The sequence below is a fragment of the Chrysoperla carnea genome, chromosome 5 (genome assembly GCF_905475395.1).
Source record: "Chrysoperla carnea chromosome 5, inChrCarn1.1, whole genome shotgun sequence".
In the NCBI taxonomy this organism is placed as follows: Eukaryota; Metazoa; Arthropoda; class Insecta; order Neuroptera; family Chrysopidae; genus Chrysoperla; species Chrysoperla carnea.
In genome coordinates, this window is record NC_058341.1 from 34583087 (window position 1) to 34596190 (window position 13104).

Genomic DNA, 13104 nt, shown 5'->3' on the forward strand with positions numbered 1-13104 from the left:
ATGAACATTTATCATCACATCGAAAATTTTTTAAAAATGTTAAAGTTAGAACAAATTTAAGTAACTTGTTTGAAAAACACTTTGTTTGTTTTTAATTTACAAATAAATACAGAACCTCAGTGTTGGGAACCAATTTCCGCTTGACCGATAGCTTAGTAACAATTTTTTTTAATTTGAAAATCATATAATTATATATAAATTAAAAAATTGACTGTCTCTTAATTATATTGAGGGCAATATGTTGCGTTTTAACTGTGTTGCTTTTGTTAGCCTCGCCATTATTGGCGTTGCTTTAAGTATGTGTCATTTTAGAAATAAAATGTTTTTTACAATTCGATGCAAAACTTATAATATTTTTTTAAATTTTTAGGTGCTCCAAGCACTACACCATCTGACGGAGATGATAGAATCTTACATGGACGAAAAGTGGACCAATTAGAACACCCTTATCAAGTTTCTCTCCAATATGTGAAAGGTATTTTAATTTTTTTTTTATGTAGATATAAATTATTTTAGCATTAAACTATTAAATCTTAAAATATTTCAAAATAATAATTAGAAGGAATATAAATATGTGTAGTTCAAATGTTAATAAAATGCCAACACTAATCAAGGCCTAAAAATGGACCCTAAAATTTTGCTTTAATTTCTGCTCCCACGGAAAATTTTGATATTTACGAAAAATTGTTTTAAACAAAAGTTGTTTATTTTTAATGAGGGATTATTTCTACAATTAAACTTTGTTCTCTCTCTTACGGCTTACAAGATGGGTCCTAAGGCTGAATTATCCTATGTTGATAATTTACGAAATCAAACTCACTTTTTACGACTTGTGCACAGTGCCGACAGACGGACAGACGTACGGAAAAATGTAAAACTAATTTGGTCAGACTAAATTAACATTAGTGTACTTTGATATATATTCCATACAAACACAATGCAGGGTATAAAAACTACTTGAATTTATAGAAAGTAGACTAATAGCTAATTGCTGAAAATACACTAAAATTCTTAAATAAAAAGTTAAAATATTTTATACGATTTTATAGGCGAAAGAGTGGGGAAATTCTGTGGTGGTGTCATTTTGAATAAAAACTACGTTTTAACTGCTGCTCATTGTTTTATGGGCGAAAAACGTGATACACATATCAACGCTGGTGTAAAAGATGCATTCGATTACAGCCCACCATCACAATTCATTAAAGTTGCCGAAGTTATGCTAAATGATAAATGGGATCCAAACACTGCAATAGGCGATATTGCATTATTAAAACTTGAAACTCCATTGAAAATGACACCAACAGTTCAACCTATTCAATTGCCATCAAAAGGATATAAAGCATCTGGTGTAGGTGAAATCATTGGATGGGGTGCCATTAATAATGATGAAACAGCCTCATCAAGGGAATTATTGAGTGCAACTGTTCCAGTTTCCAATCCATCAGGTATTAATAGACAATATTTTGATTTATTACGCACTCTGCAGGAATAATTTTTCTTACCAGCTTATCAGAATGCGATCTTGAATTTAACTTTTCAAAAGTGGAAATTTTTATCTGATTTTTGCCATTGTTGCTTATAATGAGGCGTTACCCTGCGGAGTGGCGTGCTATATGAATTTAATCAACGTTTTATTAATCGATTTTTATTTTTTATCAATATAGATTGCAGAAAATTCAGAAATTTCCGTAATAACAACCAACTTTGTTTAGCAGCCAATGTTAAATACAATGCATGTGCTGGCGATTCTGGTGGTGGATTTATCCAAAAAAATGTAAGCGAATTCATACATTTTATCCTATTTCTGAAAACATAAAATTTATCTTTTAATTTGATTTAGGCGTCTGGAAAACCCATAGTAGCTGGTATTACATCGTTTGGTGCTGAAGGTTGCTACGAAAAGGAACCAATTGTATATACGGAAGTAGCTGGATACCTTGACTGGATTGAACAAAATATAAAAAATTAAACTATTTATTTGTAAATATAGAAAATAGATATTCAATAAAAGAATTTAAGTTTTAACTCTAAATTTTTTTTATTAAATCCTAAGATCGTAATATTCAAAGTAAATTACCCAGCTGATTGAGAGAATAGACTACGGCATAAAATTTCCCTTCTAAGAAATAAGGGTTACGATCTAAAATATAGGAAAAAGTAGTTTATCAATTATAATTTCAAGAAAGGTTCAATTTTCATTGTAAGAAGAAGTTGGTCTTATGAAAATTAATTTTGTCTCGAAGTGAATTTTTTAATAAAAATTGAAATATTGTTAAAATGTCAAAATGCTATTAGCTTATGACCTAAGAAAAGGAGAAATAATTGCTTCGAATTGTAGTGATTTGTTGTTTACTTGAATTGTAAAAGTGCGCTATCGTCATAATTGAAAAATACTATATAGCTAAACATTTGGCATTATTAAAGTTCTGAAATCATTATTTTAATTTAAGCTAATAAATGCAGAATGAAAAACTAACAATTTCGCTTTAATGATTGATGAATTGTAAACCTTGAAACCTTACTAACCACATGGAGATGGATGTAGGTAGAAACATATTTAGGAAACATTAATATGACCCACAGAGTGGGACTGAAGAGAAAAGACTACGCAAATCATTTTTATCAATACTAGTTAAGAATTCGTCACTATTTCAGAAAGCGAATGAATTAGGATTTAAAAATTATACGTTTGGTTGAAAATATGTTATTAAAATTCAAAATTATAAAATTTTCAACATTTTCCTTCCTAGGGGCCATGGCTAATGTGGCCTAATATGTAAATCCAGACCTGTGTGTACCTTTATATCCACACCATATTGGGTTTTAAAATTTGTCTGAGATTTTAGCTTATGTTTATAAATTGTCTTTTGGTAGTGTCAACTCCTTCTCGACTTTTTTTAATAAATATTTCACTTTTTCGAAAATATGCTAAAATAAAAGACTAAAATATCATTTCAATAAAAAGTATTTAATAATACGTATCTAATACCTAATGAGGGGAAATACATATAAATACTCCCCTAATTTCTCCATTTGCCTTTAATTTACGAATATCTAAGGTGAACTCATACAAGAAACAATACTGTACTAAGTCACCTAAGTCACTTTTATAATGGATTCATGTCTTGACATGAATCCAAGAAGTCCGAGTTCGAGTCCTGGTTCGAGTGTATTTTTTTCAATTCTCTTTAATTAAGATTACCAGACAAGATATTTGTCAATATTTAGTTTACGCCTGTATGTAGCATGTTACATCAAAAATAATCAAATGGACCATGATATAAAGTATCGTCGTATATGAAGTATCGTATGCATAATTATAAGTAAACAACAACAATAAGTAATAATAATACTTTTTTTATTAAAAAATGTTTAAGAAAAATTTTTGAATTATTTACAATTATAATTTTAAAATTAATTTAAAACATGAAACAAAAAAATTGTCCGATACACAACATCATCCTTGGCCTTATCAATAATCATTAACCCCCGAAAAACTTTATCAAAATTCAAATTGATGTAAAAATTATACCAACTTTAATTTTATTAGTACAAAAAGTGTTATTAAAATGGCACGTTTAACATATCTATTGTTGGGGTTTGCGATTGTTGTATCCGTTCTAGGTCAGTATTAACATCAAATAAAATTTAAAGGTAATTTTTTATACTCCTAAATTGTTGATTAATTTTTAGGTGCACCGTCAAATATTACCGATGGTGACGATAGAATATTAAATGGTAAAAAAGCCGAAAAGAATGAATTTCCATTTATGGTTTCTCTTCAAGAAACAGGTATAAAATACATGAATTACTTTTAATGGATTTATTACATAATTAAAATCACATTAATCCTTGTAGATTTTAAACCAATTAAATTTTGTGGTGGAGTCGTTATCCATAAATCATGGATATTAACAGCTGCTCATTGTCTGAAACAAAATTTCAAAAAACTTACAATCAATGCTGGTAATATAAAGGCTTATGATTATGGTGGAACATCTCAAAATAGTGAAGTAGCCAAAATTATATTACACGATAATTATATAAAAACGTAATTATCTATTTATGAGCTTTTGCTCAAAATATGAATTGCTCTCTTTAAACAGTTATGTGTTCTAGTTGAGTACCAGCTGTGCTCTTTTTTCTCATCGAATTACGCCATTTTTCACCTTTGTTATAATACTTTCCATATTTTATGGATATTCATGTACTAAATGCTGCTTAGTAGGATATCCTGATCTCTCTTTTAAAGTGCAAGGAGATTAAAAACTCAATAAAATTAAACCTAAAATAATTTAATAATAGTTCGAAAATGACTACACTGGATATGTTATACTATCGTTGGGAGTTCAATTAATAATATATATAATTTTCTTACTTAAATTTAACGCGTTACCGGGATTCAATGACCTAATTTATCAATTTCCTTCCTTATAAACTGAGAAATGGTGCGATTAGACGCTAGCTGATTTTTTAACCTATGCCTTTCAGAATACTAGGAAATAGTTAAAAAGTTAGTAAAGTTAGCGGAAAACTTTAGAATCGACCACATGATATAAGCAGTCTGCTCATTTATTAATTTACTACTGGAATACACGCAAAGCACAAATCCGAAGCTTTTTAATGGATGAAAAAACAAACTATAAAAGCATTAAAGAGCACGTTTTTGGTTAAAAATTGGAAAAAAAATTGATGTAATTTTCCCAGCCTATCAGCAAATTCAAAGGATATAAAGTATTGGAAAAGTTAATGATATAAAATCAAACTTAGTAAATTTATAAGGCGTGATAATTTTAGGGCATTAGCCAAAATTTCTTTACTCAATTGAGTTAACCTATTAAGTAAATTTAATTCACTTGATAAATTTTTTCAGAGAAAAGCATGACGATATTGCCCTATTGAAATTAAGAATTCCTTTACAATTCACAAGCTCAGTTCAACCAATTGCTTTGCCACCAACTGATCACAAAGTTACTGGTAAAGGTATGATTCTTGGATGGGGAGCAATTAATGCAGATGAATCTAAATCGTCTGACTTTTTACTAAAAGCTGAACTACCCGTTTCGGATCCAGAAGGTACAAATTCGATTAGGTTAAGTTGAAGCGGAACTGACTAAAATAAACTTTTTTTTAGACTGTGATCAATTTGTAAGTTTTACCAATCACAATCAATTATGTCTTGGCCATAATGTAAAAGAAAATGCTTGTAGTGGAGATTCAGGTGGCCCATTTGTACAAAAAGATGTAAGTTATTTTTTAATATATGTTTCAAAATATTGTATATAGCCCTATAAGATGGCAGGCCATGGTTCGCTTTTTTCTCGCATTTTCTTCGGAAGGGAATGAAAAGTACATACATTCAAAATTTACTAAAGTACCCGTGACTAAAAACAGTCAAGAGAAATAATATAATATCAATAGTAATTTACTTTATTTTTATTTATAGGCAATTTTATTACAAATATGATATACAAATTACGTAATGAAGTCAATTAAATGTTAAATTTTTTTCTCAAGTCTTTTTTTCTAAGCGGTACATTTTCTATTTTCTAGAGTATACTTTGTGTCAGTAGCCAGTATACATAGGACAAAAGAGGCTAGAGAAATAATATAAATGATCAAGAGACTGAAAAAAGGAAAATAACCCTCTAAAGGAAACGCGAGAAACTAAGGCACTTAAATCAGTCTCTATCTTACGGTGATAACAATATTATTATTATTGTATTTTTCCAGGCAAATGGAAAACCAATGGTGGTTGGTGTTGCATCATTTGGAAAAGAAGGATGTCATGAATATGTTCCTATTGTTTATACCGAAGTTGCACCTTATGTAGAATGGATTAAAAAGACTATGAAAACGAAATGAAACCTAAGAACTTAATTGAATAAAGTATTTTTTCTCAAAACTATTTTGTTTGTTTGATTAATTACCTACGTAAACCCTTTGATGAAGGCAATAAGAAGGGAAAGTGTGCATGTTTTTTGCGAGACTGTATGTTAAAGGGGTACTAATATTCGGCTATTTACGAACTAATGAATATTATTTATCCTCTTCTCGAAATGATAAAACATTTTGCTTGAAGTTCTTAAATTGCCATTGCGAAAGCAAATTAAACACCTTTACAAAAAACAACTTCAAAATGTCCGCAAATTTGGTAAATTTAAAAAAATTTTAACCCTTTTATTTCGAAGAGACGAAGTGACTTGAATGAAAAGTATATTATAAAAGTAGACTAAACATTTTTCGAGCGTTTAATTGATGTGTTCTCAATCCCTCTCATCTAAATCAGAGTTTCAAACTAATTTTCAGACTAAATCTATATACAATAAGCAATTGAAATTCGTTCAATTGCTTATAGCAGACTAAGCTGTACACGAATAAATCAGGAAGTCAGTAATTTAGGTAGTATATCTAATAATATAGTTACTGCTTACAGAAAAATCTAGTTTTTTGTGCATGAAGCCAGAAAAAATGTGCCAAGTGCGTATATATTATACGCATAAAAGGGTTCCTTCATATGACCTATGAGACGAACAATAAGAATATTTTATCGTATTTTTCACTACATGTAATATAAAGAAAGCATCGCATTATGTATCGTTGAATGAGTCTTAAAAATGTATGTTAATAAAAAAAAATATAACAATTCTTCTCATATAAATATTTCATGAAATGTAAGCTCTCAAAATATTTAATTAATTGTAAACTACGCTTCGCCCTTAATTAATGTATATAATTTTCTTTAAAAGTATTTATCGAGTAGGTACTACCATCGCCACATTTATCAGATTTGTTAAAATGTTTTTTTCTTCAGAGCTTATATCTTGGGCGATATTCACGTAACGCAAGAATGTTACTGTACATTTTTAATTTTTTCTATCAAAGATCTTTCCAAGCATAACCAACACGAAATGCTAAGCCTAAATTGGCAAAGTCCTTAGCTAAGCCCCCCCCCCCACCCTCAATTAAATTTAGTTATCATATTCGAAATAGTTTTCGTTGATAGTCTTTATTGAATACTGCTATCGACACTTTTTTCAGATTCCTCACATTACTTAAAGGTTTGAGGGAAAAGGGGCTCAATTTTTGCATATTTTGTAGCTTCATAGCAACCCAACTATAATAAATGAGAGCGATAGAATTGATCACATTGTCGTCGCTTGGGTAAGAACGAAGTAATCGACTCCAATCACATCATAAATGTAATTGTAAATATGGATGTAGTTAAATAAATAAGGATTAACATCTAATGATGTGGGTGGCCTCTGTTATAGGCGTATATGTCACAGAAAAGGAGGTTAAACCTCATTAATATTATTATTAAAACAACTATATGTCTATCAAAATACAGTAACAAAAGTAAAGTTACAGGGTTTTAAGACTTTTATAATATGATTATTGTAAGACGGGCATGGAAAAATTAGAAAGGTTCCCTTTTTCATCTGTGATAACGGAACCCTAAAAATAAACGGTCATGAGAGAATAGATTATTCAGACTGTTTGATAAAATATTTATAATGAAGTCAAACCTTGACCCTCTGGTCAGTCAATTAATCTTCTTCTTTATTACCACAGATAACATTATTTTGGGGAAAAAAAGCCCTTGAACTATTATAAAATCTGTCCAAATTGATTGTAGATAAAAATATTTATTTTACATAAGAACTTCCCAAATATTTTTATTTTGCACTCGCATATCAAAATGGCAAATGTTAATTACATATTATTGAGCTTTACGATTATTGGAACAGTTTTATGTATGTAAAATTGAAAATAATTTGTTAATAATTAAATTTTAATTTTCTGTAATTTTTTTTGGATATTGTAGGTGCTCCCACTAATAATACAACTGCCACGGATGGTGACGATAGAATATTACACGGTACGAAGGCAAGTCCAAATGAATTCCCGTATATGGTATCCATTCAAGATTTCGAAGGTAATAATAAATTTATTTTACTAATTTTTAAAAACGCTTAAATATATCGATAACTATTCGATTAAGTAATTCGTCCTTTGACCTTGAATGATTTTTCAAGAAACTTATGATAGGTCATTTCATGCATCCAAATATAGATAATCCTGGTGAAAAAACTTCACTTGGATTTTTTAAGGAGATCGGCAGTTTTTTTGTCTTATTTTTGTGGGTTACAAGAAATCCGCGTTCGTTTTTTGGACTGTATTTATTAATATCCTTTTAACCTAATAATTTAATTTAAATTACAGATGGTGCTTACGTGAAGAAATTTTGTGGAGGAGTGATCATTGATAAATCATGGATATTGACTGCTGCACATTGCGTTAAAAAACCACGCTATAGTAGTTTACGTATAAACGCAGGTACAAATGATGCGTATGAAGTACAAGGAAGAACAAACCAATGGATTGAAGTAGCCAAAATAATTATGCATAACAAATATGACAAAAAGTTAGTAACATTATTATTCTTCAAGAATTAGCAAGCAATTTTTACAAATTTATAAAATAACAAATTTATAAATATAGGTTTGAAGTTTTGCATAAAAATAGTATGTGCATATTACCGAGGTATTATAACATTCTTGTCGGGTCTAATTTGCATCAGAAATTTGGTAAATTAACCATTTTCTTAAAACAAATATACGAAAACGGAACTGTATTGCATTTATCAAGGATATTTTACGGCTTTGAAAACTTTTTTAGCAATAACTTTTTTCAAATATATATGTGATTTGCGCTTGGCTGGAATATTTTTTTTCGTAGAACTCACAGACTTATTCTTTTTTATGATTCTAGCGACAAACATCATGATATTGCCTTATTAAAATTAAAAACACCTTTAAAGTTTACAAAATCGGTGCAAGCAATCGCCTTACCACCTAAAGGCTATAAAGCGACTGGTTCCGGAGACATTATTGGATGGGGTACCACTAATAAAGAAGAAACAAAAGCATCAGATGTTTTATTAAAAGCTAGCTTACCAGTTTCAGATCCAGAAGGTAAAGAAGCAAATTATGCTGATTCATTCTCATAATTTATTCTCAAATTTAAAAAAATTCAAAACAAATTCAATTTTTTTTTCCAATAATTTATAAAACGAGGCTATTAACTTTGCTTATAGTAGAGTAGGCTATTGACTAGACAACAATTGAACACCTGAGTCACTTATTTAAAGTTGTTAAAAAAGTTTTTTCTTAGGAAAATAAAAAGTAATAACCTTGTTTCTATCTAGAATGTGAAGTTTATTTTGAAAGTTGGGGCGCTAATCAACTATGCCTTGGTTATAACACAATACACAATGCATGCTCTGGAGATTCTGGTGGTCCATACATACAAAAGAATGTAAGTAATTTTAAAGAAAGCCAATTTTATTATACAAAATTCATATAAAAAAATTACTAAAACCAAAATAAATTTATTATACAATATAATAATATCATTTGTGTAGTCTTCTGGAAAAGAAATGGTGGTTGGTGTTACATCATATGGAACAAGTGGATGCTATGAAAAAGTTCCTGTTGTGTATACAGAAGTTGCTGCCTATCTTGATTGGATTGGAACTACAATGAAAACTAAATAAGATATTTCATAGAATAATGGAAGACTATATTGTACCTGTGATCAAATTTTACATAGAATTGAATGCCCTTTTTCAAAATATAACCATGGAATAATTTTCTTCTTGTAATCATTCCTACACACTATACATTTTGTTTTAAATACTCGATCAATAATAAGCCTAATTTATATAGGTTATTAATTTGCGATTCATGGTACGAGTCCTTAATCTACTATGGATCTTAATGTAGTGTACCTTGGTACAACCTCTCAGATTGTAATCGGAGATAGGTACTGCTTCTTTAATCTTCTTGTTTCACACTATGAACTGGCATGCCTCGTATCATGAAGCTGAAAAATTGGCAAAAAATAATTGTAGCACTGAGTATTTATCCAAAGTAAATAACTGAGGATTTTTTACTTAACCATGCAAACAGAATAGATGGGGTATTGGTAAGTCTGAATTTTTGAGTCCAAAAACACGAAATTTTGATTACTCAAATTTTGTGTTTATTATATTTTAAAACAAAAGTAATTTTCTCCTCTGGTAAATAAACTTTGTCTTTATATACTTGCATACAGCCTCGTAGATAGAATATATTTCAGGAAATTGAAGGGCGGTCCAGGTACAATATCATCAAGGTACAATACTCTACCCTATGCATTTGTGTATTTATTTTTGTTATGTAATAAATTATATTATTAATTCTGACTAAATTACCTTAAAATGTATAAATTATTTTATCCCGTTTACCTTTTATGTTTCTTAAAATGTTAGGTAAAGAAAACATTTACCAAGGAATTATCTTTGTATATTTATTATGTTTGTGTATACAGATAAAGTCATAATTACGTATTAACGTATTAATAATTACAGTCACATTTAAAGTTGTTTTTCCTAAGTATGCGATATACAGACATTTTTTTAGTCGACATAAACTCGAATCTAGAAAAATAAATTTAATAGAGTCGACCAATAGTCTTTTGAATTCAACGAAAAGCATACTCTGCTTCCTAAATGGTAAGAAAGAGGCTATGAAAAAGATAAGTTTTTTATGTCTTTGGTTCTTTATTAAAAAGATTATATTTAACTATTTTAAAGATAAAATAGTTTTTTTTTTGTACGTCTTCTATACTGAATCTAGGCGCTTCTTGAGAATTTTTTTTTATTAAGATCATTTTTGTTATTGAGAATTTTTCTGTATTTCTTACTTTTTTCAAAATATTGAAGCTTTTACGATATGCTTAGAGAACTTTCTTACATTTACGTCATACAAATTGCCTAGTTGACTAACTGACTAGACTTGTGGTCAAGTATCTTGATCATTTTACATTTTCATTACATTAAATTAAAACAGTATGACCTCTAAATTAGTAAGCAGAGATAGACTATGGCCTGCACTGCAAAGATAGTTTTTGTTCATAAAAGTTACAAACTGAAAATTCTTTTTACTGACTACTGTATTGTATACAATAAACATTTATTACAAACATTATGCATAAGAGAATAAATAATAGTCAAGCGCAGATCTAGAGGAGGAGGGCATGGATATCATGATCCCTCCAAAAATAATTTTTTTTTTTTTTCAATTTAGAATGTAAAGTTTTATGGAACAAGAAAAATATAAAAAAAGGGGAAAGATTTGAAACAGTTTTTAGGAGAAGGTCCCAGAATCCCTAAATTCTTATCCATTTAATAAGAATTTCTATTCTCTATTTTCTCTAATTTTCGCTGTCATATAAGGGCCGGTCCTCACAATATTCCACCTCTGTCCCCAAGAAGGTAATTAAATAATTATAGGATATAATAAATTTCCATTAGAAGACGTAATAACAATAATAATAGGCATTCTATAAGCATAAATTTCCTATTACTTTTTCACAGTTCCTGTTGTTTTGGGTGTTATGAGTCTATAAGTCAGATATTATTTAATAACAAAATTAAATAATTTCTTATCTTAGTATAAACAAAATATTATTGATTATTTATTTATATTTTCTAAGGTCAAAATATTTGAAAGACAACGAAAATTTTTTAAATAAGAGTTATACTGTATGGAAAATAAAAAATTATATCGCTTTGCCTTAACATATCTCCTCGTATTTTTCCAAATATAATTAAATAGATGATTTTTTTATGGTGTAAAGTAAAAACCTGAAGGATAAGGGAGAACAATTTTGATTAATTATTGTGGATAAACAATTAAAATTTTGATCCATTAATGTGAATAAACCAAACACAACGCAAAAAATTGTTGGCAGCCAAGTTGTTTGATTAGAATTTCATTAAAAAAAACTGATTGATTTTAGACCTTGGTATAATATTCCATAATTTATGCGTGAATTTTTTTATATTGGAATGTTTTACAACTCAAGGCCAACACCAAAAACATTTGTAGATTTTACTTTCATTATTTTCTTAACAATTACATTTCTTTTTATTTATTGCTGCAAAGTGTACAGTGCCGGCTTAGATCTGTTAGAACTTGAGCCTTGAGGGAAAATTACTGAAATTGGAGCCCTACTATTAAGATATAAGTGAAACTATTTGGTTTGTCCACCGGGAGTAAATAACTAAATAGTAAAAAAATGAGATTTTGATTTTTCAAAATTTATGCAAATTATCTATTTAGTCAAGAGTAAGAAGTTTATTTAGTAAGAAGTAAAGAAGGAGACTTTCTTTACTTGACATAATGAAACCTTAAAATAATTGAAATTTGTGAACAAGCAAATTAAAATTAAGTCTGACCATAAAATACATTTTTTAAATTGTTAGAAACAGGAGACAAATTTCAATTTTCAAAAAAGATATTCTTTTTTTTAAATGTATAGATTCCTCCTTAACTTTTTTTGAGACATTTTTGCATAAGCTAATAAATTGTATTATAAGTAATATCAAAAATAGAACTCTAGGATATTTCGAATTATATTTCGATTTTTCCCAATTTCCGAGATAAATTTTGACTTATATAAATACGCATTTCTATTTCCATGTAGTCATAATCAGTATGAATTCGCTAAGCGCAATTCTTACACAAATTGTGTATGTTTCTCGCTGCAAATTTGGTTACGATCGGCACGGCGTGAATAAAATAAAATTAAGTATATCCATTATATTAATCGATATGAAACGAAATTTTCAAATAGATTGTGATTTTAAAATCTATGATTTTCAATCTTAGTTTGTTTTTTTACATTCTGTAGCAATACCACTGGAATAAACCAGCTCCTGTCAGATACTTTTTTTAATGCTTCAACTGCTGCTGTTGGGTTATCCTAATACATTTTAATTTTCTTTCATTTAGTGTCTCAAAATTTACGAATTAAATTTTACGCTATTTGTACTGTATAGCGTTGACAATTATAAAACAAAGCGTGAAAGCTTATGGCTTAGAGTTTTCAAAAATTTGAAGCTTGATGTAAAATTGTAAAACCAAGTTTTCACTGATTTTCACAAGATTCTTTTTTTTTATGAATTTTAATAAGATATTTCAACCTAGGATTAGAATACGGAACAGCAAATAGTTGCTGTATTAACGAAATTATACCACATTTATGTAAATTGAT

General features: G+C 28.8%; 2 protein-coding genes across 2 annotated transcripts; both read left to right on the forward strand.

Moving 5' to 3' along the window:
* The first annotated feature begins 207 nt into the window (after positions 1 to 207).
* On the forward strand, positions 208 to 10249 carry LOC123301131 (transmembrane protease serine 9-like). Its single transcript, XM_044883865.1, has 17 exons — positions 208 to 296; positions 371 to 475; positions 1050 to 1445; positions 1665 to 1774; positions 1841 to 1965; positions 3551 to 3624; positions 3694 to 3792; positions 3859 to 4051; positions 4874 to 5076; positions 5135 to 5244; positions 5734 to 5829; positions 7640 to 7757; positions 7829 to 7939; positions 8227 to 8428; positions 8776 to 8978; positions 9212 to 9321; positions 9428 to 10249. Exons 1-17 carry the CDS (start codon positions 239 to 241, stop codon positions 9557 to 9559), a joined length of 2445 nt encoding a protein of 814 aa, XP_044739800.1. The 5' UTR covers positions 208 to 238; the 3' UTR covers positions 9560 to 10249.
* On the forward strand, positions 3539 to 5905 carry LOC123299693 (trypsin-1-like). The gene is made up of 6 exons (XM_044881992.1): positions 3539 to 3624; positions 3694 to 3792; positions 3859 to 4051; positions 4874 to 5076; positions 5135 to 5244; positions 5734 to 5905. Exons 1-6 carry the CDS (start codon positions 3570 to 3572, stop codon positions 5863 to 5865), a joined length of 792 nt encoding a protein of 263 aa, XP_044737927.1. The 5' UTR covers positions 3539 to 3569; the 3' UTR covers positions 5866 to 5905.
* Positions 10250 to 13104: the final 2855 nt, after the last annotated feature.

What these genes read in the sequence shown, in the direction of transcription:
- LOC123301131 (XM_044883865.1), top strand. Translation starts at nt 239, where the DNA reads ATGTTGCGTTTTAACTGTGTTGCTTTTGTTAGCCTCGCCATTATTGGC. An exon ending in ATACCGAAGTTGCACCTTAT is followed by an intron (nt 5,830 to 7,639) that starts GTAGAATGGATT and finishes AATTGATTGTAG; the next exon opens with ATAAAAATATTTATTTTACA. An exon ending in GATTATTGGAACAGTTTTAT is followed by an intron (nt 7,758 to 7,828) that starts GTATGTAAAATT and finishes TGGATATTGTAG; the next exon opens with GTGCTCCCACTAATAATACA.
- LOC123299693 (XM_044881992.1), top strand. Translation starts at nt 3,570, where the DNA reads ATGGCACGTTTAACATATCTATTGTTGGGGTTTGCGATTGTTGTATCC. An exon ending in GATTGTTGTATCCGTTCTAG is followed by an intron (nt 3,625 to 3,693) that starts GTCAGTATTAAC and finishes ATTAATTTTTAG; the next exon opens with GTGCACCGTCAAATATTACC. An exon ending in ACCCGTTTCGGATCCAGAAG is followed by an intron (nt 5,077 to 5,134) that starts GTACAAATTCGA and finishes ACTTTTTTTTAG; the next exon opens with ACTGTGATCAATTTGTAAGT.